General features: G+C 40.1%; 2 protein-coding genes across 4 annotated transcripts in view; one reads left to right on the forward strand and one right to left on the reverse strand.

The window, feature by feature from the left end:
• Positions 1-504: 504 nt before the first annotated feature.
• MSH6 (mutS homolog 6) lies at positions 505-18,389 on the forward strand. Of its 3 annotated transcripts, XM_082852347.1 has the most exons (11): positions 505-805; positions 7,825-8,024; positions 10,263-10,432; positions 11,700-11,774; positions 12,927-14,244; positions 15,483-15,748; positions 16,798-16,915; positions 17,209-17,298; positions 17,704-17,858; positions 17,938-18,137; positions 18,256-18,389. In XM_082852347.1, exons 1-11 carry the CDS (start codon positions 546-548, stop codon positions 18,335-18,337), a joined length of 2,934 nt encoding a protein of 977 aa, XP_082708473.1. In that variant the 5' UTR covers positions 505-545; the 3' UTR covers positions 18,338-18,389. The 3 variants fall into 3 exon arrangements, with proteins under 3 accessions (XP_082708473.1, XP_082708471.1, XP_082708472.1); XM_082852345.1 differs by having other exon boundaries at positions 11,700-14,244; XM_082852346.1 differs by lacking the exon at positions 17,209-17,298 and having other exon boundaries at positions 11,700-14,244.
• Positions 18,390-19,587: 1,198 nt separating this feature from the next.
• The window catches only part of FBXO11 (F-box protein 11), a gene marked incomplete at both ends in the record, with an annotated part of 98,380 nt that continues 90,948 nt past the window's right edge, over positions 19,588-27,019 (reverse strand). Inside the window, 9 exons of the mRNA XM_082852350.1 lie at positions 19,588-19,717; positions 19,806-19,904; positions 20,481-20,589; positions 20,917-21,024; positions 21,771-21,881; positions 24,861-25,004; positions 25,098-25,174; positions 25,814-25,899; positions 25,982-26,104. Coding sequence (XP_082708476.1) covers positions 19,588-19,717; positions 19,806-19,904; positions 20,481-20,589; positions 20,917-21,024; positions 21,771-21,881; positions 24,861-25,004; positions 25,098-25,174; positions 25,814-25,899; positions 25,982-26,104 — 987 coding nt within the window. The remainder of the gene's footprint in view (positions 19,718-19,805; positions 19,905-20,480; positions 20,590-20,916; positions 21,025-21,770; positions 21,882-24,860; positions 25,005-25,097; positions 25,175-25,813; positions 25,900-25,981; positions 26,105-27,019) is intronic.

A 27,019-nucleotide genomic window follows, 5' to 3' on the forward strand; every position in this document is an offset into this window, starting at 1 on the left:
AGCGGGATTGTTCATGCAGGCTCTGGAAGGCGTTTCTCCGCCAGGGCTTCTTTCTGTGGCCGTTCGGTTTACCCCTTGCACTGCGGCCACTCATGCTTACGCGGTGCACGCACTCGGCACACACCTGCTCCTGCGTGATCGCACCCCCGCGACCGCCAGATTCCCTTCCAAAGAGGAACGCCTTCCCGAGGGGGTCAGCCCCGCAGCAGCGCCCAGCTTCGCTCGGGCCGAGGTGTTCCAGTCCTAACCAGCCCCGGGCCATTCATGCCGCGGGGAGAGGAGGCTGGAGGCGCCAAGGGCAGCTACCCCGCGCGGCGTGCTGGCCCCTCCCCTCCCCACGTCTCCTGGCGCCCGAGGGGGCGGGGCCGGACGCGCGCCGCCCGGGACTCCGCCCGCGAACGGCCTGCCGATTGGCCGATGGGGCCAGTGTTCCTCCGGCAGAGCGCGCCTCCCCCCCGATTTCCCGCCAGCAGGCCCCTCGCGGTACTTGCCGTGCCTCTAGTGGCTCGGTCCGACACAGCGGCTGGGCCTCGGCGACCGTGGCCATGTCGCGACAAAGCACGCTGTACAGCTTCTTCCCCAAGTCTCCAGCCCTGAATAATGCCAGCAAAGACCCGGTCAGGGCCTCAAGTGAAAGCGCCGCCGCCGCTGCCACCGGGGCCTCTCCCCCTTCCCCAGGCGGGGATGCGGCCTGGAGCGAGGCCGGGCCTGGGCCGGGGCCCCTGGCGGGCTCCACTTCGCGGGCCGAGGCGAGGAACCTCAACGGAGGCCTGCGGAAGTCGGCAGCCCCTGCGGTCCCCGCCAGGTAGCGGGGTGTCGGGACGCAGGGAGGTCGCCTCAGGGGCCTGGGGGGTGCGCGGCCAGGCCCTGGGCTCGGAGGAGGTGGTGCAGTGGGGGGAGGCGCAGGGAGCCCAGGGAAGGGAGGCTCGCCTCGGGGGGGTGGCGCTGGAGTGCTCGGCCAGCGCCTGGGCTCGGAGGAGGTGGGGTTGCATATTTGGCTTGAAAGAGCGCAGGGAGCCTTGGGGGTGTAGCTTGTAAACAGGGTAGGAGGAAATCGGCTGTGTACGAAGGGTTGGAGGGGAAGGGAGGACGCGCTTAGTTCGGGGGTAGAGGCGGTCCGTCAGGTGGGGAAGGAGGAGTGGAAGGTGCTCGGGGCAGGGAGGAGAAATGAGAGACGGGAGCGCTAAGGGTGCGGCGGGAAGAGAAAAGAGCTTGCCTGCTCGGCGTGGGGTGCGCTCCCTGGGCGAGGGAGGGGCTGGTGCCTACCCGGGGCGGGGGAGGGGTGGCGGGAAGGAGGAATGCCCGCCGGGGGAATGCCCGCCGGCCACCTGCAGGTTGTGGGGCGCGGCGTACTGCGAGTGGGACTCCCGGAGGACGTTTCTCCTTCACAGCTGGGACGGTGAATTACCGGTCCAGTAGTCGTTGGAGGAATACGCTCGATGTTTGGCTGAGCGCCTCGGACTCGAAGCCTCTGGCGGGGTGGGTGGGCGGGCCCTCGGCCTGGGTATGGGGGTTGGGGGTGGACGACGAGTTTAGAGCACGAGGGGTGTGTCCACTCGTAGACGGAGGCGTCTGATTGGTGATAGTAAGGATTGCAGGGGCGGGGGAGCAGCAAGTGCAGGGATCCAGTTGGCTCATCCTGTAGGTAGACAGCATATGCCCCCAAACAGATCAAAGTTTAGGAACAGTGTTGATTTTGACACCTGGAAGTATTGTGCCAGTTGAAAATAATGTTAGTTTAAGGAACAGTGCATCTTTTTTTTGGCCGCCCCCCTCCCCCAGGCTTTTGGGATCTCAGTCCCCGACCAGGGATTGAACGCCGGCCCCAGCAGTGACAGCCAGGAATCCTAACCACTAGACCACCAGGGAACTCCCTGATATAGTGCATCTTTTGCTGGCGATTTCAGGGCAGGTTGGGGCTGTGTAATTTTTCCAGAATTGAGAGTGAGTCTCCAAAGGCCTTGCTCTGACTCTGGGCGGGGACGTAGGGACGCGATTATAGGGAAGCCTGCCCAGAGGTGTCTTCCTCGCCTTCTCGGCAGTGCAGCGCTGTTCCAGGGCTTGGCTGGCCTTTGTTGGAGCAGCGGGCGACATTTTGAAAAGCTCACATTTACTGTATCCCAGGTATTGTATTAGGCATAGTGTGTAATGGTAGCCATTTGAAAGGATGAAGAAATAGTGGTACAGAAAAATAAAGAACGCATTCAGGATAAGAAACTTGAGTAGTTGATTTACAGTGTCCTGCGTTTTAGGTGTTATACAGATTTTTCAAAGTCTACGTGGAATTACAGTGTTATTCTCCTTTAAGCGACCCTCTCAAGAAGTTTATGTAGTTGTGTGAAGAGTAGCAGGATATGCCACCCCATAATGTGCCTCTGGCATAGAGGTTATTTTGAACTGATAATTTTTGAGAAACTGGGGGACACTGGAGAAACTCTGAGAGCTATAGAAGTTACTCTTCTATAAGGGAAATTTACATTTAAAAAGGAAATCTCCATTTGTAAGGATGTCTCCCTCTCTGTACTAGGAAGAGAAGAGTGACTCTAAATCATCCGAAACTTATTAAATGGAGAAGGCACTGACTGAAATCTGCATAACAACCATACCCTTGTTTTTTGTTCTTTTCCTGGTAACCTCCCTTATCTGTCCCCGCCACCCCCACCTTTCTTTTGTCTTTATAAAGCTGCAGATGATGTTTTAAGATGGTGACTCGGGCCATCTCTAGGAGTTAGTTTTCCTTAGTATCTCCCACGTTTATGGGGAGGTATACATGTTAATAAACTTTTGTCTGTCTTTTTCTTGTTAATCTTTTTTTTTTTGCGGTATTTTGGGCCTCTCACCGCCGCGGCCTCTCGCGTTGCACGGGCCCAGCCGCTCAGCGGCATGTGGGATCCTCCCGGACCGGGGCACGAACCCGCGTCCCCTGCATCGGCAGGCGGACTCTTAACCAGTGCGCCACCAGGGAAGCCTCTTGTTAATCTTTTATTACAGGGGCTCTTAGCCAAGAACTCAGAAGGGTAAAGGGGAAAATATTTTTCCTTCCCTACATGTGCATCCTCTGTAACAGACTATTTTTCATGGTGAGAGATGCACAATGTGTTAATAATGTTTACTTAAACATGAATTTGATTCTTCCTGCATCCATTCTAAACGGATGGAAGTATTTATTGTATGGTTGTGCTTTATGTGTTGTATAGCATATGCTCTTTGTTTTTTTGAGGTCTGAATTTAGGAGACTTGTAAAAGCATAACATTGTTTACACTTGACCACCTACTATGGGGACTACTTCCAAAGTATTCAGGAAAGATGGGCATTTGATACTAGGCTTCTAAAGAAACTCTCCATTCAGTATATAGATTTGGCTTTCTTTTTTTTCTTAATTTTTGAATTTTACCTTATTTTTGTATACATAGATTTGGCTTTTATTCAACAAATGTTAACGTATCTGCTCTGGCAGGCACAGTATTGGGCATTGTAGATCCTGGATATAACAGTGAATGGGACAAGCAAAAAGGCAATTCTAGAGCAGGAGCAGAGTTGGTGAGCTCCGTGTGCTTTGGGGGGAGGATGGGGTATGTGTGGGTCCGGGTAGGCTTTCAGCTCTCTAGGCTGAGACTAGAGGACAAGAAGAAGTTAGCCAGGCTACTGTGGAGGTGAGGGAGTTTTAGAAGCTGGTGCAGGAAGAGGAAGGTCCTGCAAATTGAGAATGAAGAGGAGGCAGGAGCCTTAGGTATGCAGAGATCCAGTCACCAACAGGCTAATGGGCTACAAAGACATTTGGACTTTTTATGAGGGTCGTTGAACTCTTTAAAAGAAGTTGAGCGTCTTTTAATGGTTATTTGTCATTTAGTTTTCTCTTGTGCTCCAGTGTTAAAGTGTTTTGCCTGGTTTTTTTTTCCCCTTAGTTACTTTGTCAGTCAGGTGTGATGCAAAAGTATTTTTCCACTTCTGTTGATGAGAGAAATGAAGGAGTCGAGGTGACATCAGTTTCAATAAATGGCTACAGGATGTATGTTTATGCACTCTAGGCCTGCTTCTTAATACTTTATTTCTTCTGTAGTTTATTAAGACCATAATTGAAAGAGCTGTGAGCAAGGCTTCTGACAACTAAATCTGGGTTTTTTAAGCAAGTCTTAGCTAGTTTATTTTTCACAGTCTCATTTCAGTGATAATTATCTGTTGATTATGAGAAATGAGGGCAGTAAAAAATTTTAAGTGTATGCCTTGTACTCATTTATAGGAGCGGTGTGTCAGACATTGACAAGTTTTTTTTTTCCTAAGAGCCTTTAGTTAAAGGTAACTATCTGCCCTAGTTGTAGGTGCCTTTCCTGAGAATTTTCATACAATTAAATCTATAGTAATACATTTTCCAAATAATATCACACCTAATATAATATTATTGTAAGAAAAGTATTCAAGCTTTTAAAACAGTATCATTGTGGACTCAGTTTCACAGACCTAATTTGATTTAATCGATACTATTAAAACTGGTATTTAAAAAGATGCTGAACTTATACTTTGGTCAGTGGGAGCCTCTTTTAAGCTGGCTTTTATGATTTTTTAAATTATTATTATTTTTTTATTTTTATTTTTTTGCGGTATGCGGGCCTCTCACTGTTGTGGCCTCTCCTGTTGCGGAGCACAGGCTCCGGACGCGCAGGCTCAGCGGCCATGGCTCACGGGCCCAGCCGCTCTGCGGTATGTGGGATCTTCCCCGACCGGGGCACGAACCCGTGTCCCCTGCATTGGCAGGCAGACTCTCAACCACTGTGCCACCAGGGAAGCCCTTTTATGACTTTTTAACATTGCCCTCAGAACTTTTAAAAAATTTTTGGTTGTGTTGGGTCTTGTTGCTGCACGCGGGCTTTCTCTAGTTGCGGAGAGCAGGGGCTACTCTTTGTTGTGTTGCGCGGGCTTCTTATTGCGGTGGCTTCTCTTGTTGCAGAGCACGGGCTCTATCTAGGCGGGTGGGCTTCAGTAGTTGTGGCGCACGGGCTCAGTGGTTGTGTCTCATGGGCTCTAGAGTGCAGGCTCAGTAGTTGCGGCGCATGGGCTTAGGTGCTCCGTGGCATGTGGGATTCCTCCCGGACCAGGGCTCAAACCCGTGTCCCCAGCATCGGCAGGCGGATTCTTAACCACTGCGCCACCAGGGAAGTCCCTGCCCTCAGAACTTTTGAAAACATCTTTTCATTCTGATGAGGATGGTCAATGTCCCTGCTTCTTAAGCTGCTCTCCGAAGAACTCTGGTTTCTTTTAGTATTTTATGTAGACTTCCTTTCTAATAATATTTAGGAAACAGTTTCTGAGGCCAGTTTGGATGATAATTTATTTAGGAAATAGTTTTAGAGGCCAGTTTGGATGATAATTTATTTAGGAAATAGTTTTAGAGGCCAGTTTGGATGATAATTTATATGGTCACTGTAGACCTAATGCGTAAGTGATGGGTGCCATAGTTATGCAAGCTGAAAGAAAGCAAGCCAGGTATGTGGGCAGAGGTACAGGTGGGCAGGTATGATGGGAGCCTTTGTTATTAATTGCTCTGATTACTTCTCTTTTCTCATTAGCTGTTTGAGGGTAGGGGAATTCTGCTCTAATGGTCCACCTTAAGAGGTAGATACAGACACTGATCGTTTGATTTCTAAAGTTGGCTTGAGAGCATGTTTCACGTTTGTGAAACTTGTATTTACATACACAAGTTTTTGTTAGACATACCCAGTCTATCTTTTATTGTTTATAGGAGCAAATTCTAGCAGTACATTGCTATCTACTGATTCTTTTTTAAAAAGTAGATAGCCAAAAATTTTGCCTACAAATTTGGGGCACAACTAGTAATCAACACCAAGGTAATGGGCTGAAGAGGGAGCAAAAATAATGTGATTTTTAAAGCAAAAGCTTAAAGATCTGTTCACTGTATATTTAGCTTAAGTCATTTCTTATTTTTAATTGTATGAAGGCTTTTACACTTGTTTTTCTGAGCTGTCACCTTTTCCTCTTACTTTTTTTTGGTTTTTCTGCGGTATGCGGACCTCTTACTGCTGTGGCCTCTCCCGTTGCGGGGCACAGGCTCCGGACGCGCAGGCCCAGCGGCCATGGCTCACGGGCCCAGCCGCTCCGCGGCCTGTGGGGTCTTCCCAGACCGGGGCACGAACCCACATCCCCTGCATCGGCAGGCAGACGCTCAACCACTGCGCCACCAGGGAAGCCCTCCTCTTACCTTTTTAAAACTGTCTTTAAAATCCCAAGAATATCAAACATTTGAGATATATTGTCATTTTAATTTTTAAATTTATTTTTAATAACTTTATTTTTGGCTGCGTTGGGTCTTTGTTGCTGCATGCAGGCTTTCTCTAGTTCCAGAGAGCGGTGGCTTCTCTTGTTGTGGAGCACAGGCTCTAGGTGTGCGGCTCAGTAGTTGTGGTGCACGGGCTTAATTGCTCCGCCGCAGGTGGGATCTTCCTGGACCAGGGCTTGAACCCGTGTCCCGTTGCCGCCAGGGAAGTCCCAGCTTGTGGTTTTCTGATACCAGTGTGTGATAGACTTTGTGGTTAAGTGGCTACCTGCCTAAGTTAAGGGAAAGCCTGCTTGACAGTTCCACACGGAGATAAGGGTCTTTGTATCCTGTTAATTAATGGATATGTTGGGAAGGATGAAGCACTTAAGGTAAGAAGTCTGAATGGTGCAGACACAGCTCCCTGTTTGAAGATGAGCCTTGTGGTGTTTGACAGCAATAATTATAAAGTTGTGCTGGTTGCTATAGATTTCTAAGTTGAAAGAAGAATGTACCTTAAAGGCCCTTGATATAAGCACCAGCTGAAGCCACGCTCCTGTTCTGGTTTCTTTTCTAACTGTCCAGCATAGGGATTTCCATATTCACATTTTTTTGAAGAAAGAAATACTTTTAATTTTATGATTGGGCCTGATTTTATAAGGTGGCCTCAATTGATGATTCAAAAATGTCTAAAATATTCTTTTTGTAATGTGCTTATTTTACATTTGTAGTTATTCAGCGAAAACCTGTAAGCGGGCTTAGAAAATCTTGGTATATAGTACTTGAGCAGGGTTTATCAGTTGTTGTCCCTCTCCATCACTGACGGACTCTTGTAGTCTGTCACTGGACACTGCTACCCTTCTCCCTCTCCTTTCCCCTCCTCTCCCTTTCTCAGGAAACCTTTAGGGCTAAATCAGCTTTTGTGAAGATTGAATCTCCTGTTGATTCTGTAGGCATTATGTACTCAACTATTTTGGGTACATTAGGCACTTATCTCTTGACTTAAGTTTTTCCATAAAGCTAGATTTTTAGGGTGAGGGTGGGGGTAGTAGTGTGCTATAGGCAGCTTTTGGAGTATTTGGAATACATTGGAGCAAAGTCGATAATATTGAATATAAGCAGCAAATTTACACAGTCGGTATGTTTGGTATTAATACTTTGGGTCAGATCCTGTTCCTATGTAGACCATATTTGTAGTACAGGTGTTACTCATTATAATTTGGATCACAAGTACAATGAGTTTATGTCTTTTTCCTGCTATCAGTAGTCTATCAGAATTCTGCCACAGTTTTTAAACCTTGAATAATTCTGAGATAGTCTCTAACCTTGTTTCTCTTAATAAACATTGTGATATTTGCTTATGTTTTTAAAAATAACTTGAAAATGTTTTTTAAAAAATCATTAATTCTAGAATTTCTGTTCCTGTATATTAATGCCAGAAAATTTCAAAGGAGTCTTAAAGATACCTTCCTTAAAATTGCTTCTTTGTAGGTAATTGCCTTTAATGTAGCTTAACAAAATATTAACCAAATTATGTATTTTCTTTTGGCAACAGTTCTTGTGACTTCTCACCAGGTGATTTGGTTTGGGCCAAGATGGAGGGTTACCCTTGGTGGCCTTGCCTGGTTTACAACCACCCTTTTGATGGAACATTCATCCGTGAGAAAGGAAAGTCTGCCCGAGTTCATGTACAGTTTTTTGATGACAGCCCAACGAGGGGCTGGGTTAGCAGAAGGCTATTAAAGCCATATACAGGTAAAAGATTCACTCTGCAGATTGTGTATGTTTGTGAGAGAGAGAGCATGCACGCACACATGAGTCTGAGTGTTAGTGTCTCCCATACAGTGGAATTAAGCATATTTTACTCGAATAAATTGCAGGAGTGGTGTGGTGAAAGCTTCTAGCATGGGAAAAGGATAAGACGCAGCTGGTCTTAAGCTGCATTTCCGTCCTTCTGAGTGAGTTATAGCAATATCATATCATTAAAGGAAAAATGATTTCATGATTGGATCTCGTGATTTGGACCAAAATGCCATACTCAGACATGAAAAGAGTAAATTAAAGTGTTCCCATCTTAAAGGTTCCAAAAGAAAATAAATGCAGCCAAGATGCACAGAATATAGATCAGTGACATTCTTTAGGACAGATGGAGATGCATGCTACCTGGCCTTCAAAATCCTCACCTTATGAGCACATCTGCATTGAGGTTCACATCAGAAATCAGATTTCTGGAACCTTAACTTTCTCTTCCTAGGCCCGGCCTTATTTATCACAGACATCAGCAGTCCTGCATTTATAGCTTCACTTGGGCTGGGTGCACCCTATCAGTCTCTTGGATTGTACAGTGCATGTACAGTATGACTGCAGGATGCAGTGCCTGAACAGTCCAGCATGTACAGGTTTTTCTCCACTATCTTCAGACTCTCCTGGCTAGGACATTGTTGAACTCAGTGTTTTGGAATCAGAACAATGTTCATTTTCCCAGAAACCTCTGGGAATCATGCCTTTTGGTCATAGTACTCTTCATCCTGCAGGGCAGGGACGGCACACTGAAGAAAGTTAAGTCCACACAGAAATCTGACATGCAGGATGGAAAGAAAATAAGGGAATTTGGTTCAGTCTTCTCCACTAATTTGCTGTATAATCTTATTTTCTGATTCTGTTTGCATATATATAAAATGAGAGAGAGTTGGACCAGATGATAAGTGAGGTCTTTTTCCAGGACTAATTTTGAGATTCTAAACAAAGCTTTGGCAAAAAAGGACTTTAAAAAGAGATCAAAAAAGTTTACATTTATGTTGTAATTATTTTATAAAACAACCCATGTGCATACTGCCCTCTGCCCTTTAAATATCCAGATCATTGCAATACATGTATGTGAATAAATCAGCAAAGAGGCATGCATGAAAAAAAGTAGGCCTTCTTTGGGGGGCATGGTCTTAGAGCTGTAGTTTGCATCAGAGGTTTCGGGGAATGACGATGACACCAGGTAGGTGTGTGGGTGGGGTAAGTACAGCTGCAGCAGGTACTTTGGGAAAAGTTCAGAGCTGCTCTTAATGATTTTGATTGTTGCAGTTTGTAGTTTTGGTGCAGCTCTTTAGAGAATTGAGAAATTGCAGCTTTGTTTTAGTCAGCTTATGAACGTTGCTAATTCCATGGAAATTTAGGATGTCCCATCAGTTTTAGTATATAGAAAGAAGGGTGTAATATAACGTTTGGATCTGTTAGACAAATTCAGGTTCATTTTCCAACTATAGGTATATTCAGGTAGAAGAAGAGAAAAAGACATTCCTAGTTATGCCTCTTGGAAAAGAACTGAAACAATTCTGTATTATTGGTCTTGTGGATAGAAATTTTGCTCAGTGGATGGAAATGTCATTTAATACTATAGCTCTTTGAAATGAAATGAATAAAGGAAAAGTTTTACTTTAAAGTAGAGCAAGACATTTTGATGCTACTGTTTTGAAAAAATTTAACATTACAAGTCTGAACTGGGTTACTGTCCCAAAATGTAGGATTTTTTTTTTTTTTTTTAACATCTTATCTAACTGCCTTGGGAACAAACTTATTTTTAATATCATTGCTTCATTTAAGTGACAGTGTAGTTTTTGCCTTCCTTAAGTAATGTTTTTTTAAAAAGGGTCTCAAACCCCCTTTAGATCTCATGCCTCACCTGAAGAGGAGGTGTGCCTAGGTGTTTCGGGTCACAGTCCCAGGTCATTATAGAAGAGAGACTAAGTGGTCCTGGGTGACCAACAGTTAAGGCAGCTTAAATGAGGTAAAACAGGTAATTTCAGTTTCACTGGTAGTTTTTCCCTGAAAATTCCTTCCTTGTAGGCTTTATTGATCTATCTGTATCAATCAGAAATAATGGGAGATTAAAAATTATACTTGATTGTTGTCACTCTTGTTCCTTAGGGCCAGTGCTATACATTGAGCCAAATATCCAGCCAACAGTTCCTATTTGTAAATAAATATATATATGTTTTTTAGGTTCGAAGTCAAAGGAAGCCCAGAAAGGGGGTCATTTCTACAGTTCAAAGCCTGAAATTCTCAGAGCAATGCAACGTGCAGATGAAGCCTTGAATAAAGACAAGATTAAGAGGCTTGAATTGGCAGTGTGTGATGAGCCCTCAGAACCAGAGGAGGAAGAAGAGACGGAGGTGGGACAGTGCTAACAGGCGGTTGTTACTTCTGTTAGGAGAGTGATGAAAAAGGGTCAGGGGCATATTAGAGTGGTATTTTCCATGTATCTATTTAGTACTCAAACATGCATACTTCTATACATTCCTGGACTGTAGGTCATGTTATATTATTTAGAATCTCAGCAGCCTAGCACCTCTTTTTACTTAAGTTCTCAAGCCTGCTAGAAAGACACATGCTGTAAAAGGCAGGACCATTTTGGTAACCAGTATAGAGAGCTTAGGGACAGTAAGGACATGGTGATAAAATTGGTCCTGGTGTCTGGTAATAAGCTGCTGTATGAGGGTGTGGAAATTAATATCCAGTTTTATGCTCTAATACTTTTTGTTGTATTTTGGATTGGTAAGAATAGAGGTTGAGTAACCTTGAAATACAACCTTGGTTTCAAATATTAATGGTCACTATTTGAGTGAATTAAATCTTGTTAAGGAAATGAACAAATAATTGGTATATTTAAAACAAACACAGTCATCATTCTCTAATTTAGTAAATTAATGCTGTGTGCTTAAAAAGATTCATCTATAAGTTTGATTTTGTTTTATTCTATTCTAGATGAGATAGGCAATAAGTAAGTTAATATAATGAGTATTTTAAGAGAAATGAAAGAAGAGTTTCTAATCTTATTTTTGAGGTTGAAACCAGAGATCATAACGTTACTCAGATGTGTAGACCTGGATGGTGACTACAGAAATCATTTAGCCTCATACTGCTTTACGTATGAGGGAGGCCCATGATAATATGTGAATGTGCCTTGCCCAAGAAGGTACAGCTGGTTTGTGGAAAGCAAGGACTAGAACTAGGTTGATTTACTGCTTTTTTATACTAAAGAATTTATAAAATGGAAAACTTCATAACATGTCCAAATATAAGAGGAGAGGTGACCCTGGAAGAAAGATAACAGAAGAAGCCTGAAAGTTTTTTCCACAGCTATGACTGTTAATGAGGACATCGTCTATGGGTATTTGTGCTGTGTGGTCATCCTAAGGACTTCATCAGTATTGAATAGGATAGAACTCTCATGACAGAATCACTTAATCCTGTATTGTGATACTTGTTTTAATGTTAGGTGAAACTGAAATTGATATCCCTTGAGAAAGAAAATAGTTTATTTCTGGAGGTGGGTTCTTCTCTTGATAGATGAAGTTGCAGCATATTGAGAGATTCCACAGCAATATTGTCATTTTCCAAATTTTACTTTGTTTTAAAATACTCTTCTTTGCCTTCCAGGCAGGTGCCGCTTACGCATCAGATAAGAGTGAAGAAGAAAATGAAATTGAGAGTGAAGAGGAAGTGAGGCCAAAGGTGCAAGGATCTAGGCGAAGTAGCCGCCAGATAAAAAAGCGAAGGGTCATATCAGACTCTGAGAGTGACATTGGTGGCTCTGATGTGGAATTTAAGCCAGATGCTAAGGAGGAAGGAAGCAGTGATGAAATAAGCAGTGGAGTAGGGGATAGTGACAGTGAAGGCCTGGACAGCCCTGTTAAAGTTGCTCCAAAGAGGAAGAGAATGATAACTGGTAATGGCTCCCTCAAAAGGAAAAGTTCAAGGAAGGAAATGCCCTCGGCCACCAAGCGAGCAACTGGCATTTCATCAGAAACCAAGAATACTTTGAGTGCTTTCTCTGCCCCTCAAAATTCTGAATCCCAAGCCCACGTTAGTGGAGGATGTGATGACAGTAGTCGCCCTACCATCTGGTATCATGAAACTTTAGAGTGGCTTAAGGAGGAGAAGAGAAGAGATAAGCACAGGAGGCGACCTGATCACCCTGATTTTGATGCATCCACACTCTATGTGCCTGAGGATTTCCTTAATTCCTGTACTCCTGGGATGAGAAAGTGGTGGCAGATTAAGTCTCAGAACTTTGATCTTGTCATATTTTATAAGGTGGGGAAGTTTTATGAGCTATACCACATGGATGCTCTTACTGGAGTCAGTGAACTAGGGCTGGTATTCATGAAAGGCAACTGGGCCCATTCTGGTTTCCCTGAAATTGCATTTGGCCGATATTCAGATTCCCTGGTCCAGAAGGGCTATAAAGTAGCACGGGTGGAACAGACCGAGACCCCGGAAATGATGGAGGCACGATGCCGAAAGATGGCACATATATCTAAGTATGACAGAGTGGTGAGGAGGGAGATCTGTAGGGTCATTACCAAGGGTACACAGACCTACAGTGTGCTGGAAGGTGACCCCTCAGAGAACTACAGTAAATACCTTCTTAGCCTCAAAGAAAAAGAAGAAGATTCTTCTGGCCACGCTCGAGTGTATGGAGTATGTTTTGTTGATACCTCGCTAGGGAAGTTCTTCATAGGTCAGTTTTCAGATGATCGCCATTGTTCCAGGTTTAGGACGTTAGTGGCACACTATCCTCCAGTACAAGTCTTGTTTGAGAAAGGAAATCTCTCAGTGGAAACTAAGATGATTCTCAAGGGTTCATTGTCCTCTTCTCTTCAGGAAGGTCTGATACCAGGTTCCCAGTTTTGGGATGCAGCAAAAACTTTGAGAACTCTCCTTGAAGAAGGATATTTTACGGACAAGTTAAATGAGGACAGTGGGGTGATGTTACCCCAGGTGCTTAAAGGTATGACCTCAGAGTCTGATTCTGTTGGGTTGACACCGGGAGAGAAGAGTGAATTGGCCCTCTCTGCTCTTGGTGGTTGTGTCTTCTACCTCAAAAAATGCCTTATTGATCAGGAGCTTCTATCAATGGCTAATTTTGAAGAATATATTCCCTTGGATTCTGACACGGTCCGTGCTACAGGACCTGGTGCTGTCTTTGCTAAAGCCAGTCAACGAATGGTGCTAGATGCTGTGACATTAAACAACTTGGAGATTTTTCTGAATGGAACAAATGGTTCTACTGAAGGGACCCTGTTAGACAAGATTGATACTTGCTATACTCCCTTCGGTAAGCGGCTCCTAAAGCAATGGCTTTGTGCCCCACTCTGTAACCCTTATGTTATCAGTGATCGTCTAGATGCCATAGAAGACCTAATGGTTGTGCCTGACAAAATCTCTGAGGTTGTAGACCTTCTAAAGAAGCTTCCAGACCTTGAGAGGCTACTGAGTAAAATTCATAATGTTGGCTCTCCCCTGAAGAGCCAGAACCACCCAGACAGCAGGGCTATAATGTATGAAGAAACCACATACAGCAAAAAAAAGATTATTGATTTTCTTTCTGCTCTGGAAGGATTCAAAGTACTATGTAAAATTATAGGGGTTATGGAGGAAGTCATTGATGACTTTAAGTCTAAAATCCTTAAGCAGGTCCTTACTCTGCAGGCAAAAAATCCTGAAGGCCGCTTTCCTGATTTGACTTTAGAACTAAACCGATGGGATACAGCCTTTGACCATGAAAAGGCTCGAAAGACTGGACTGATTACTCCCAAGGCAGGATTTGACTCTGATTATGATCAAGCTCTTGCTGACATAAGAGAAAATGAACAGAGCCTCCTGGAATACTTGGAGAAACAGCGTAGTAGAATTGGCTGTAGGACCATAGTCTACTGGGGAATTGGTAGGAATCGTTACCAGTTGGAAATTCCCGAGAATTTCATCACCCGTAATTTGCCAGAAGAATATGAGTTGAAATCTACCAAGAAGGGCTGTAAACGATACTGGACCAAAACAATTGAGAAAAAGTTGGCTAATCTGATAAATGCTGAAGAACGGAGAGATGTATCATTAAAGGACTGCATGCGGCGACTGTTCTATAACTTTGATAAAAATTACAAGGACTGGCAGGCTGCTGTGGAGTGCATCGCAGTGTTGGGTAAGGTTTTCAAGAGGCTTGTTCCTAAAGCTTTGGTTAGTAACGTCCTGTGTTCCAACTGTGTATTAAGATTGGAAAGTCCATTGGAAAGTCCTCATTGACTCGTATCCTAAACTCAAGGGACACGTATATATTTTAATCAAATTTCAGTTGAATTTGTAGTATTCGATAAATGCTGTTTTTTAAGCTATTTTTTGTCACACTAATTTAAAGCTATCCCTTGACCTATCACTCAGTTGTTTTTATATATATATATATATATATATATACAGATATAGATATATATATATATATATATACACACATACACCCTTGCATTCTTTTTTTGTATTTCAGTGAATCTCTTTACATGAACGTTTCAAAAGATTTTAATCCTCCCTTTTTCTTTTAGCCCAAGTTGTCACACTTGCTTTTCTACAGTTGATTTCTAAGAGCCCCGATTTATGTATTTGTAATTTGGTAACCTTTTCAGCTTCATAAGTAATTTCCTTTTTCTTTAAATTTCATGGCCAAGTCATTTGGAGCCTTTGCTTGTTTTACAGTTTTGGGTTTTTTTCTGTTGTAAAAATGCAGCAACCATAGTTTACCCAAATTTGTACAAAACTATTTTAGTCTGAACACAACTGTCCAGAATAAAATGGCATCCTATTCTGTTTTTGAGTGTGTATATCTATCATGGTTTGTGAGTGTGCCACATTTATTACTTAAGCCAATACAGTTTTAAACAATTTGGTAGGTAATGTAAAATCATCCCTCAGCTCAGGTGTTCAAAATTGGTCAATATATTTTCCTCTTAAGATTTTGCTTATTGTCAGAATATTCTGCTTCTAAGAAGTGTTATAGCTCCATGGTTATATCAAGGAGAGACCACTACAGCATCTCTCTGTTGTATCTTAGTTTTCCTTTGGCATACCTCTGGTTTAGATATTAGAGGACTTACTTAAAATCTACTTTGAGGGGATATTTTCTTGGGCTTGAAATTGGAAGTTAATTCTCATTTCAGTACAAGTGCTATAAGACATGTAAAACATTTAGGCTGATGACTTATTTTTGTGCAGTTAAAACAATGTCACTAGAGTGCTTACTTTTAGAAAAAAAGCTGCCATGTCTAAAGGGCAAGTAGAGCATGCCACCTTCACTAAAAACACATTTCTGGAAGACTTATAGAAGTTGGGCCTTTGTGCTTATCAAGAAACCTCAAAAATGATGAAGCTTCACTTTTGACCTCTCTTTAACAGATGTCTTACTGTGCCTGGCTAACTACAGTCGAGGGGGTGATGGTCCTATGTGTCGTCCAGTAATTCTGTTGCCAGGAGAAGATACTCCTCCCTTTCTAGACCTTAAAGGATCACGCCACCCCTGCATTACGAAGACTTTTTTTGGTGATGACTTTATTCCAAATGACATTCTAATAGGCTGTGAGGAAGAGGAAGAAAATGGCAAAGCTTACTGTGTGCTTGTTACTGGACCGAATATGGGGGGCAAGTCTACGCTCATGAGACAGGTAAACTTGAAGTTTTGTTACACCAAATTATTTGTAACACTTAGAGTGAATATGGTACATATTTAGGCCACCGTTTCCCAAGGAGCATATGATAGAATTCAGTCATTGACTTATTAGGAAGCAAAGGGAAACTCCTTGAGTCATGAAACTGAGAACTGTATTCTTATTGGTCAAATATTTGCCTGATGTTAAGGGAAGTATATTAAGAAGGTGAAGGTGGTTTCAGGCCATGAGTTTTTTTATGAACTCTGACTTTGATTGAATCCATTTCCTGTGAAGGCAGAGGTATTCATAATGAATGAAAATTATACAAATGTTTTATGTTTGTTCTTAAATTAGGTTCATTTCTAGGAACCCTTATACAAGAACCATTGCACTTGTTCATACAGGAAAGTGATTCATGACCTCTAGTTAACTGTTGGGAACTGCTTTTAGGGAAGACAATAAATATATTTTTCTGACCTTCTGCCAGGGGTTAGCTAGCTACTGAGCTAAATATGATTTAGATTTTAAAGGGTTGTAGAAAAAGAACGATGTGTAACAGACATTGGGCCCTTGAAAGAAAATGTTTGCTGACCCCCTAACTCTACTGCACTGTATTATATTTCTGTACAAATTTGCTAACTAGAGAGGAGCAATAGTGTAGTAAGGTGGTTTTCAACCTCCTTTTCATTTTTAAATCAAAAATCATCTAGAGAGCACAACAAAAAAGTACCTGGGAGTTGGGGTGTGTTCATCCTCTGAAACTGATTGTTTGGTCTGGAATTGGTTCTGGGCATCAGTAGTTTTAGGTTGAGAAACCAGTGTAGTTGGTTAGCATATAGGTGCTGAGGTTTCAAGTAAAGCCAGTTAGACCCTAAGCCTCATGCCTTCCTAAGCCTCACTTTTCCTACTTAGGTTTGTGAAGAATTTTTTTAGAGTGCCTGACTACTCCTAGTTAATAAAGATTTATTAGGGCTTATTATCTCTGTCTTCTGGATATACATAGGGATATCTCTATCTGTTCTCTAACACCAGTCATAAAAGACCTTTTTCTCCCTCATTCACAGGCCGGCCTACTGGTTGTAATGGCCCAGATGGGTTGTTATGTACCAGCTGAAGTGTGTAGGCTCACACCAATCGATAGAGTGTTTACTAGACTTGGTGCCTCAGACAGAATAATGTCAGGTGAGTTTTTTTCCCTACCTAAGGCTCTGTTATTTGACAGTTCATTTCTATATTTTAGGTGTTAAACACATCTACCTTTAAATAGGATGCTTTATTTAGTTTTTTCTGGTGTTACGCAAGGCAGAATGCTTTCAGACATTTGAAAGCATTATGCAATTTTTAACATACTAGAAGTAATCTCTTGGTATCATGGTAGTTCATAATGGATTCAAAGGATATGAACCTAAAAGATGAATCTACTGTTACAACAGGATTCTTAAAATGATCACCTATTTGTGATTTTTTTTTTTTAGGTGAAAGTACATTTTTTGTTGAATTGAGTGAAACTGCCAGTATACTTAAACATGCAACAGCACATTCTCTGGTGCTTGTGGATGAATTAGGTAAGATACTAAAATTTCCAAAACATTAGTACAAAGAATTATTTTTCTGGAAAATGGTCTGAAGGACACATCTCTTAAAGACTATGAATACACTCACCTTCGTCCATAGACCCCACAGTTGGCCCTAAGGTGGCAATTTTACAGGGATAATGAGAATATTTATTGGATAATGAGGCTATTTAAAGAGAACTAAAAGGAAGTTTCTGAAGCGCAGTGGTACTCGAGTAGTATTCCTGAACTCCAAGCAGACCTACTTAGCTAGAGAGGGCCTGTTTACAGAATGCTTTTGGATATACTAAACTGATCTTCAGTACATTTTTTTCCATTCCTTTGTGAGGCATGTCCCTTCGAATATAATATGGCAGATTGTGTAACACATAGTTCATGTATATTTTATTTTCATAGGAAGAGGTACTGCAACATTTGATGGGACAGCAATAGCAAATGCAGTTGTTAAAGAACTTGCTGAGAATATAAAGTGTCGTACATTGTTTTCTACCCACTACCATTCATTGGTTGAAGACTATTCTCAAAATGTTGCAGTGCGCCTAGGACACATGGTATGTACAAGTTGTTTATTCAAAAGTTATGTTTTTGAATGGGTACTTCCATTGCCAGCACGTAATTTTTCTTTTTTAGGCATGCATGGTAGAAAATGAATGTGAAGATCCCAGCCAGGAGACTATTACCTTCCTGTATAAATTCATTAAAGGAGCCTGTCCTAAAAGCTATGGCTTTAATGCGGCAAGGCTTGCTAATCTTCCAGAGGAGGTTATTCAAAAGGGACATAGAAAAGCAAGAGAATTTGAGAAGATGACTCAGTCACTGCGATTATTTCGGTAATTATAACTGGGTATAATTTTACCATGTAGTTGATAAAAGGAATGGATGTAAAAGGAATGGATGATGCACTGTGAAAAAATGTAAACTAAAACTTTTTTTTAAATTTATTTTAAGGGAAGTTTGTCTGGCTAGTGAAAGCTCGCCTGTAGATGCTGAAGCTGTCCGTAAGTTGCTGACTTTGATTGAGGAATTATAGACTACATTGGAAGCTTTGAGTTCACTTTTGACAAAGGTGGTAAATTCAGACAACATTATGATCTAATAAACTTTATTTTTTAAAAATGACCATTTTTCCATTTTCTTTCTAGGAAATTAAACCCTTTTAATTCTTACCTACCTTCTACATAATGGTTATTGAATACTCCACAATATATTAAGTCTAGATGTTATGGTACATGCATACACTTTCAGGCTGTTTATACCCACTGTCACCAATACACATAAATGGGGTGGGGGGAGCTATGAAACTGTATAGGGCTGTATATATACTTGTCTCAGCTTAATGCGGGAAATTCTTTTAATTTCCAGCAATTTGTCTAAACTGTTCAAAAAAAAACTATGAACAGAGTTCAAATACAGGACTGTTTTGAAGAGACTTTCTAAAGTGTACTTTTAAAACATAGTAGTTTTTACCTTTCACAAAACTGAGTTACAAGAATACTTTTGTTTTACAGTGCATCCCTTCCTAGGAAGTCTCATTAAAACACTCACTTTGTCTAGGGGTGATTTTGAATGCTGCACAGGGAAGGGAAGGAAATATAGTCTTAACTTTTCTTAAAGGATACCAGAAACATTGCTGGATATAATTTAAGATTAGTGTTTTCTCTTTCATAGAAAGAACGTACATACTGGGACATGAGTACAGTTACAGCAAGTCTAGGTGTGCTAACAAAACAGGGCACATTCAAGTACAGTAAGATTTTGCTTGAAATTAAAAACAAACTACATGAGATTAAAGCATTAAAATCATATTTCTCAATCTGAATACATGTTAAAAAAAATCAAAAGAAATGCAGAAGTGCTAGCTCACATTTTTACCATATTACAAAAGCAATTGGTACCCACGTCCATAAAGGCAGCAACAAAGCTGCTTGTCTATTGAAGAGTACTACTGCAAATTGGACTGCATTCAATGCTAGTTGTAAAAACACCAGCTTTTTTCAGAAGTTGGTATCTGTACAAAATTGCAGCTTATTTTCTTCACTTCTGTCCCTTCAAAAGTCTTTACACAGTAATGCTAAAACACCCAGCTTTGAGATCCTGAGTCAATATATTGCCACTTTCTTTTTGGTAGCTTGAGCTTCATAGTGTCAACTGACCTTGTGTATCCATTTTTAATACAGTCTCTTCCTGTAGCATGGGCAAATATTTTAAATCTTCTTCCAAAAAAAAAATGTTTTAAGTTATGATGTTAGAATGGCAGGACTTTTTCTTTAGGGAAGGAATTCAGTTGTGCTGCAATGTATTAGATTCTATAGGTGGAGCAGAGTCATATAGTGTATCTGTATCATGTGTAGGCTCACCAGCTAATGTACAAGGATTAGACAGTGTTCCAGCACCACAGTCACAGAAAAACCTAAAGCAAAATGAAAACCCAAAGATTAGGAAAGTGAGGGGAGGAAAATAATCGGGTAATACAGCAAGCAAGTGTGCTACATACATACCTATCATGTCTAATAAATTCTACATCATGTCCCTGATGGCACTTCTTAATGCAGTTCACACATATGGCATTTCGATCTGTGGTGTTACAAGTGTGACATCTAAAAAGCAAAAGCTTACATTATTTTCCTTGATCATGTTATTCAAAATACTGCAATTTGTTTATCTATTACCCTATGGCTTTTGGCTTATAAAAGAGGCCCCCAATTTTTGTGGCTCTTATCTAGGGACTTTAATGGAATAACTGAATTTCCTATTTTGTGTCTTCTGAGGAAAACAATTAAGTTCCTATCAAGTCTTCACTGAATCAGTATGGGGGAGGGGAAGTCAAAACCCACTCATGGTGGCTGGGATATAAGGAACACTTAATGACAGCTTTACCTTGAAACTCCTAGGAAAGCAGTATGTTTCACATTTTCAGTGGTATCAGTAGTTACTGCAGTATTACATTTTCCCATATTTTACGGTCTCAAACAGGATCCTCAAAGTAGATTGATCACATAACTCAATGTGGACAATTAATAAAATTTTCAGTTATATTTTTCCATTAGCAAAAACCCAATTTACTTTCTTAGCTCATACATTTAAGGGAAAGCTAAATATGTGAGTTCTTGTCAGTTTAGAAAAGTACATCTTACTCTCCCATTTCAAGACTCACAAATAATTTAGAAATATACCTGTAGAAATCATGCATGGGGTAGCTGGTGTAACTTGATATTTTATATAAACATTGGCCTCTACTAACAGCCTTTTCTATGGCGTCTTGATTGTTCATTATTTTGTTATCTGTAATAAAAAAAATAAGAAATTCTAGAGTATAAAGGCTTAAGATAACAAATTACAGGATTATTTTAATAGTTTTTAAGAACTTTAAAAGAGGCTAACCAATGAAGTAAAAAAGTCGGCTAAGAATAGAAATGAATTTTCCTTGTACAAGATACTCCAACTATTTAGGACAAGGTGAAACAAAACTCTTTCAAAATAGTTCTCTTGAATTGCTGGTTAACTACTATACAGTGACAGAAGGTATTAAGTTACTGAATAACAATGGCTTCTATCATCTTTTCATGGCATATTTAGTGCATTATAGGCAGAACACAGACTCCAACATACCTTTCATTGTCACATTAACACCAGATGCTAAAAATAAGCCTCCAAACCGGTTGTTAAAAATCTGATTGCCTTCTAGTGTTGCAGTTGCATGATTTGTAATTTCAATACCTGAAGCAAAATTTACAAACAGCATATGCATCACTTTATATATAGTTTCTTAAAAGAAACCTGAAATATAGCAAATATAGTGAACTACTTCTTTTACATAAAAAGTATATTAACTGTTAACATCGAAAGAAATAAATGCAAATGTTTATTTGAATTGTTTATAGTAACATTCAATTCACTTTCCACTGTTGATAATCCTCTGTCCCTGCTAAAGGAATGATAGAGATGGTTTGTAATTTACTTTTATTAATAATGACATTTTAAAATTTCTTTGCAAACTAAGAAGAAGATAGGGCCCAGAAATATGTGTAGGTAGGAGCTAGATGGTTATTTGGAATTGTTAAGAGAAATCCTCTTCAGTGGCAGAAAGTTGAAATATATGCATGATACTTGGACTTCACTTACCAAGATCTTTAAAAAAACATTCTGTTTGGCCATTTGTGAGGCCAGAGGGCTTGCATTTATCTGAATTTATTTCTAATGGTAGTACTAGCCTGTTATTTACTCTATGCAATTGATGATTCATAACTACTATTGAACTACAAGAGCAATATTATAAAGTTGGCTTAGAGTGGAAGAATCCAAAACTTGGATTAGGTGCTCTTATAAGCAATTGTTAACAGGCATTCAGCCAACTTCTGCAGCATACTTTTGCACACCTTAGTTATTAAGCAAAAGAGATAATATACCAAGAATCAATTTTATGTACAGAAAACAAGCTACAGGTAACAAAGGAAAATACAAACCTGCAGCAAATCCATCAAATATTCTGTTTTTCCTCAAGACTGGATGACTATTAGTGCTGATGAGAACACCTGCTTGAGCATTCCTGAAAATATCATTTTCTTCAAGGAGACCTATAATAAAATATTTCCCCAGATTAAGGCTAATGCATATAGCAAATTTTACTAGCCTTTTTGGTGGTATTTAGGTTTTCTTTTAGTTTCTTATTAACTGGATTGTGAAATTCATAGGACTAATTTTTCAACTGAAAAGAAATTTTATTAGTAATTCATACATATTTAAAGTAGAATTTAACCAAAAATTGCTAAAATTGGCTGGTAACCATTCTAACCAAGAAACCGAAGTTCCATGGTTGCAAGGACCATTTCTAGCTTATGAATCAATCCCTAGTGCCCTGGTACAAAGCTGATTCTTACTGAACACTGCTGAATTAAAATTAATTCCTTTGAAAAATTTTAGAACCTTTGCACTCTCCATGTTTTAGTTCAAGCCCTGATTCTTTCTGGCCCCTGTCAGCATTCCTTGATCCATTTCTTTCACTCCAACCTCTCTTCTGCTGTTGTGTTTCCCACCACTCTATCATATCCCTTATCTGTATAAACTATCAGAATAAAGTTTAAAATTAATTTGCTATTTACAAAAAACTCGGGGACTTCCCTGGTGGCACAGTGGTTAAGAATCTGCCTGCCAACGCAGGGGACACAGGTTCCATCCCTGGTCCAGGAAGATCCCACATGCCACAGAGCAACTAAGCCAGTGCGCCACAACTACAGAGCCTGCGCGCCACAACTACTGAGCCCGTGTGCTGCAACTACTGAAGCCCGCATGCCTAAAGCCGGCGCTCCACAACGAGAGAAGCCACTGCACCGCAACAAAGAGTAGCCCCCGCTCGCTGCAACCAGAGAAAGCCCGCGCGCAGCAATGGAAGACCCAACACAGTCTGCATGCATGTATGCATGCATAAATAAATTTATAAAAAAAAAAAATATTCCCCCAACCTGCTCCTCTGTCTCACTATATTACCTACACTCTGAATATGCTATACATTTTTATCCCTAATGCCTTTGGTTTATATTATTTCCTCTTTCTGCAATGTCCTGTACTCTTTCTTCTTAATGACACTTCCTCTGGGAGGTTTTCAGTTTTCCTCCATCAAATTAATTATTAATTCTCTGCTGGCAGGATAACATAATGATTAAGAGGGCTGAGGAATGAGACTTCATGCCTTCAAATACTGACTTCACCACTTCCAAACTCTGAATGGGAAAATTACTTACCTTCTCTTTGTCTCAATTTCCTTATCTGTAAAATGGGCATAATAGCACCTACCACATAGGGATGTTGAGGGTTAAATTAGTTAACACATGTAAAAGTACACAGTACTAAGTAAGTATTAGTTAATATTACTCCTATAAAATCTACTTATGTATAGTGAATCATATTTAGTTGTGTTCCAGTGTTTCTCTGCTCCCTGAAGACATGAAATATGTTTTTATTTCTGTACATATTTGATCCATCTGTAGTAGTTCACAGTATTGACCTCTAAATTCCCTTTCCCCTAGAAAACACTATTCCAAGACCCTGCCTCTAATCTTTTTTTTTTTTTAATATTTATTTACTTATTTGGCTGCACCAGGTCTTGGTTGCGGCAGGCAGGGTCCTTAGTTATGGCATGTGAACTCTTAGTTGCGTCATGCATGTGGGATCTAGTTCCCTGACCAGGGAGCGAACCCAGGCCCCCTGCGTTGGGAGCACAGAGTCTTAACCACTGCGCCACCAGGGAAGTCCCCCTGCCTCTAATCTTGCGTATGTCCACTATAACCTCCTCAAATGCTATTGCCAAGATGTAGTCCAAACTGTACCGCATATATACAAAGCCTTTTCATTATACTGTATACATAAACAAAGCTTTTTACGATTTGGGCGTTGCCCCCTTTTCCGGCCTCGACTTTCAGTATCTCTTGCCTTACTAAACCACTTTGTTTCCTTTAGACTTTTGCTTACAATGTGCCACTCTATTAGACTATAAACTTTCTGGATGTAGTACTGTTTTATTCACCATTTTATTTTTAGCATCTGTATCACAGTGTTTGCTACAGTGATGTTCAATTAGTAAGTAGGTACATAACAAATGAAAGAATGAAGTAACTATACTTTCTACACTTGGAATGGTCTTCAACCCCCTACCCCCCAACTTACCAGTAAATACTCATTTTTCAAGACACAGCTCAAGATTTTACTCCAGAACCCTTCCCAACACCTTACAAATAAAACCAACCATTCTGTACTGTGTTTCCTCATTATATCTTACAAAGAATCCTATCAGAGATAATGTCACTTACTGAATTGCTAGATTATAAACTCCTTGAGAGTCTATGTCATTAATGGAATCATCATTGTTTGGTGGTAGTAGTAAATTCTGTTGATTAAATCTTGGTATATTAGAGTAATGACTAGCTAACCTTCTATACAAGATATGTATAATGCTAGGTTACTGATGTTTCAGGAATGGTGATAATTTGCATTTGACAGTCTCTCCCAGTCTCTCTTTATGAACAAATTATGCCTTTGCAAGGGGCAGGGACTGTGAACTTTTGCCTCAATGTAAAGTGATTTGACCTTTATGGATACCAAACTGAGCACATATTGGCTTAATTCCATTCTCCAACGAAGACAGTTGTGAACAGGTACAAAGCAATCCTTATTTACTACAGACATTTATATATATTCGCAGACCAATTAATTTTCCACACCTAGTTCTATAACTTGACTTTGAAGTTTATTATAATCATATCACTATTCTGAATAATAAAAGGTCCAGAGAGAGGGTGTAAACAAATTCTGCTACCTTAAAAAAGCCTCGCTAACAAGTGGCACACTCAAGGTGGCTTGAAGGAAAAGGAAAATTCTGTAAACATTTGTCTCCTTTAACTCTAGGCACTAACCCCCTAAACCATCTTGAGACTTGATAAGGAAAAAGACTGTGATTCCCTCATTTATAACACATTAAATGGCAATGTCATTGATCATTAAAGATATGGAAGAATAATGGAAAACTGGGTTTTTTACTAATGCAAAATTAACAACAATACCTCGACCCCCATTAAATATACAGATGCCACCATCTCTTCCATCATGGATTTTATTTCTTCTTAGTGTAGGATTACTATCTGTCTTAATCCAGACTCCAGCCATTGCATTGTCAAATATTTCATTGTCTTCTATACAACCTAGACCTATAAATGCAAAAATTTAGGTTTTGTTATTTAGAAAGTATATTTCTAAAGACTAATAGCACCAAGAAAAAAACATTAAAAGATTAAACATACCAGAATTATAAACTAGAATTCCACCATTTTGTCCTCCCCAGATTTTGTTGCGTCTAATTTTGGGGTTGCTTCCAGTCCTATGGATAGAATAGAAAATAATGCCATTTCAATTGCTTCTACTCCCACATACCATGTTAGATAACAGTAGGAAAACCCACATTAAACATAGTAAGAATTAGCTAAATAATTAAGCATCACCTTCAAGATGCTCTGAGAAGTCTGTCAGTAAAGAAACTGGTTTAATTTTGCTTAATTCTATTTACCACAGAACACACTTAGCTATAGATTATGTTATTACTACAGAGTCTCCTAATATGTAAACTAAACTGAGGAGGTTAGATTAAGTAACTTTTATTATTATATGCTCCCCTCATATATAAAATAAAGGACTGAATTATATGATCAGGAGTACGACAGTTCCAAACCAAAAACTGTTAATATACAAAAAGAGGGGTGTAAGAACTATTACTTTTGCAGAAATAGCATAAAAACAGAAGCTCCCATTTAATAAGCCAGGTACAGCATGTCAGGTGCCATTGGCTGCTGTCCTCAGCCAGTCTAAGAAAAGTTATATTCTGACAATTTAAGCCATGCTTAATTGCTTAGCTTTAACTCTTACTGTTTTTCCTAGACACCTGACTACTATACTGGGGTACGCCATGCCTACCTCACATACAACTCCCTCCCCAAAGAAAGCCAAATATGAAAACATTTACCTTATCTGAACCCCTGAATACATATGATTATAGATATCATTGTCCTCTAGTACTCCATGTCCATTGTCATAAAAATAAACACCAACCTAAAATTTAAAAAATAATTTTTCAAATTAAAAAAAGTGTTTACAAAACAATATATTTCCCGAGAGTCTAACATAATCTTACCTGCTTGCCACTGTGTATCCTGTTTCTTCTCAGTACTGGAGTGCTGCCAGTTGTCACCCAGACCCCAGCCAGAGTATTACTGTAGACTTCATTCTCTTCTATTACGCCTTGTCCTTTCTCATGCTAAATAAAAGTTACATTGATTTACAATATGTATCTTGTGTAAACCAAGTAGTTTATAGTGTATTCCCTCTTTTAAGACGGTTGTGACCAAAAAAATCTCAATTTTTGTTTTTTAATCTGAATAAGGAGATAAATGGATAACATTCTTTCACATAGCCTCTACCTAAGTTTAAGCTCTCAGAGTTTTTATACTGTTCTTTATGTGGTTTTGCACTTTTAAATCTTAGAGTAGTAGCATTCAATTTTGTTTAACAAAAGAACTTATTTTATTCTAAGATATATAACAAACTGAAGATCCCTCACTAGGAAGTTAATAGTTATTTTAACTTATCATTGGCGAAATCACTCCAAAACAAGGTTCAAGTTACTAAAAATTTTTTTAGAAGATTTAAGACATGAATATTTCTAGAACTGTGAATAAAAATTAGTCACACCTGGCATTACACAAGGACCTTTCTGAAACTCCTTTACGTTTTCTTACTTGAGTGACAGTTTCAGATACCATGATGACAGGAGACATAGGACTAATACATAGGTTTTTAAACTTTGCAAGATGCTTACATTATATTTCAATATAAATTCAAATGTTTGGCTTTTTCAGAAGATAAAAATATTCAAGTCTAGTATTATTAATACTCAGTGATATTATGATTTTACTTAATACTTCTGGAAAATTTCAGAGACTCTTATGGTAGTCACATTGGCAAAATCCCAGTGTAACAAATATAACTCAGACTGCCAAGCAGTTGTTGTTATGAGTTCAGCCCATATTGCCAATTATAATTAGAAGCTTTTAAGTCATTCACACACTGGCAGAGAGAAAAAGTTGAATATGGCCTACCTAAAGGTAGACGTAATTCTGCCCTCACCCCCTTTTCTACCCTGATTTTGATGAATGAGATTCTAGAACTGTAT

This window comes from Leucopleurus acutus (genome assembly GCF_964270905.1).
Source record: "Leucopleurus acutus genome assembly, chromosome: 12".
NCBI lineage: Eukaryota > Metazoa > Chordata > Mammalia > Artiodactyla > Delphinidae > Leucopleurus > Leucopleurus acutus.

Bases quoted from the DNA above. Each gene is read 5' to 3' on its own strand.
- MSH6 (XM_082852345.1), top strand. From the start codon at position 546: ATGTCGCGACAAAGCACGCTGTACAGCTTCTTCCCCAAGTCTCCAGCC. The intron at 806-7,824 runs GTAGCGGGGTGT...TTTTGGCAACAG, and splicing joins GCCCCTGCGGTCCCCGCCAG to TTCTTGTGACTTCTCACCAG. The intron at 10,433-11,699 runs GTGGGACAGTGC...TTTGCCTTCCAG, and splicing joins AGGAGGAAGAAGAGACGGAG to GCAGGTGCCGCTTACGCATC.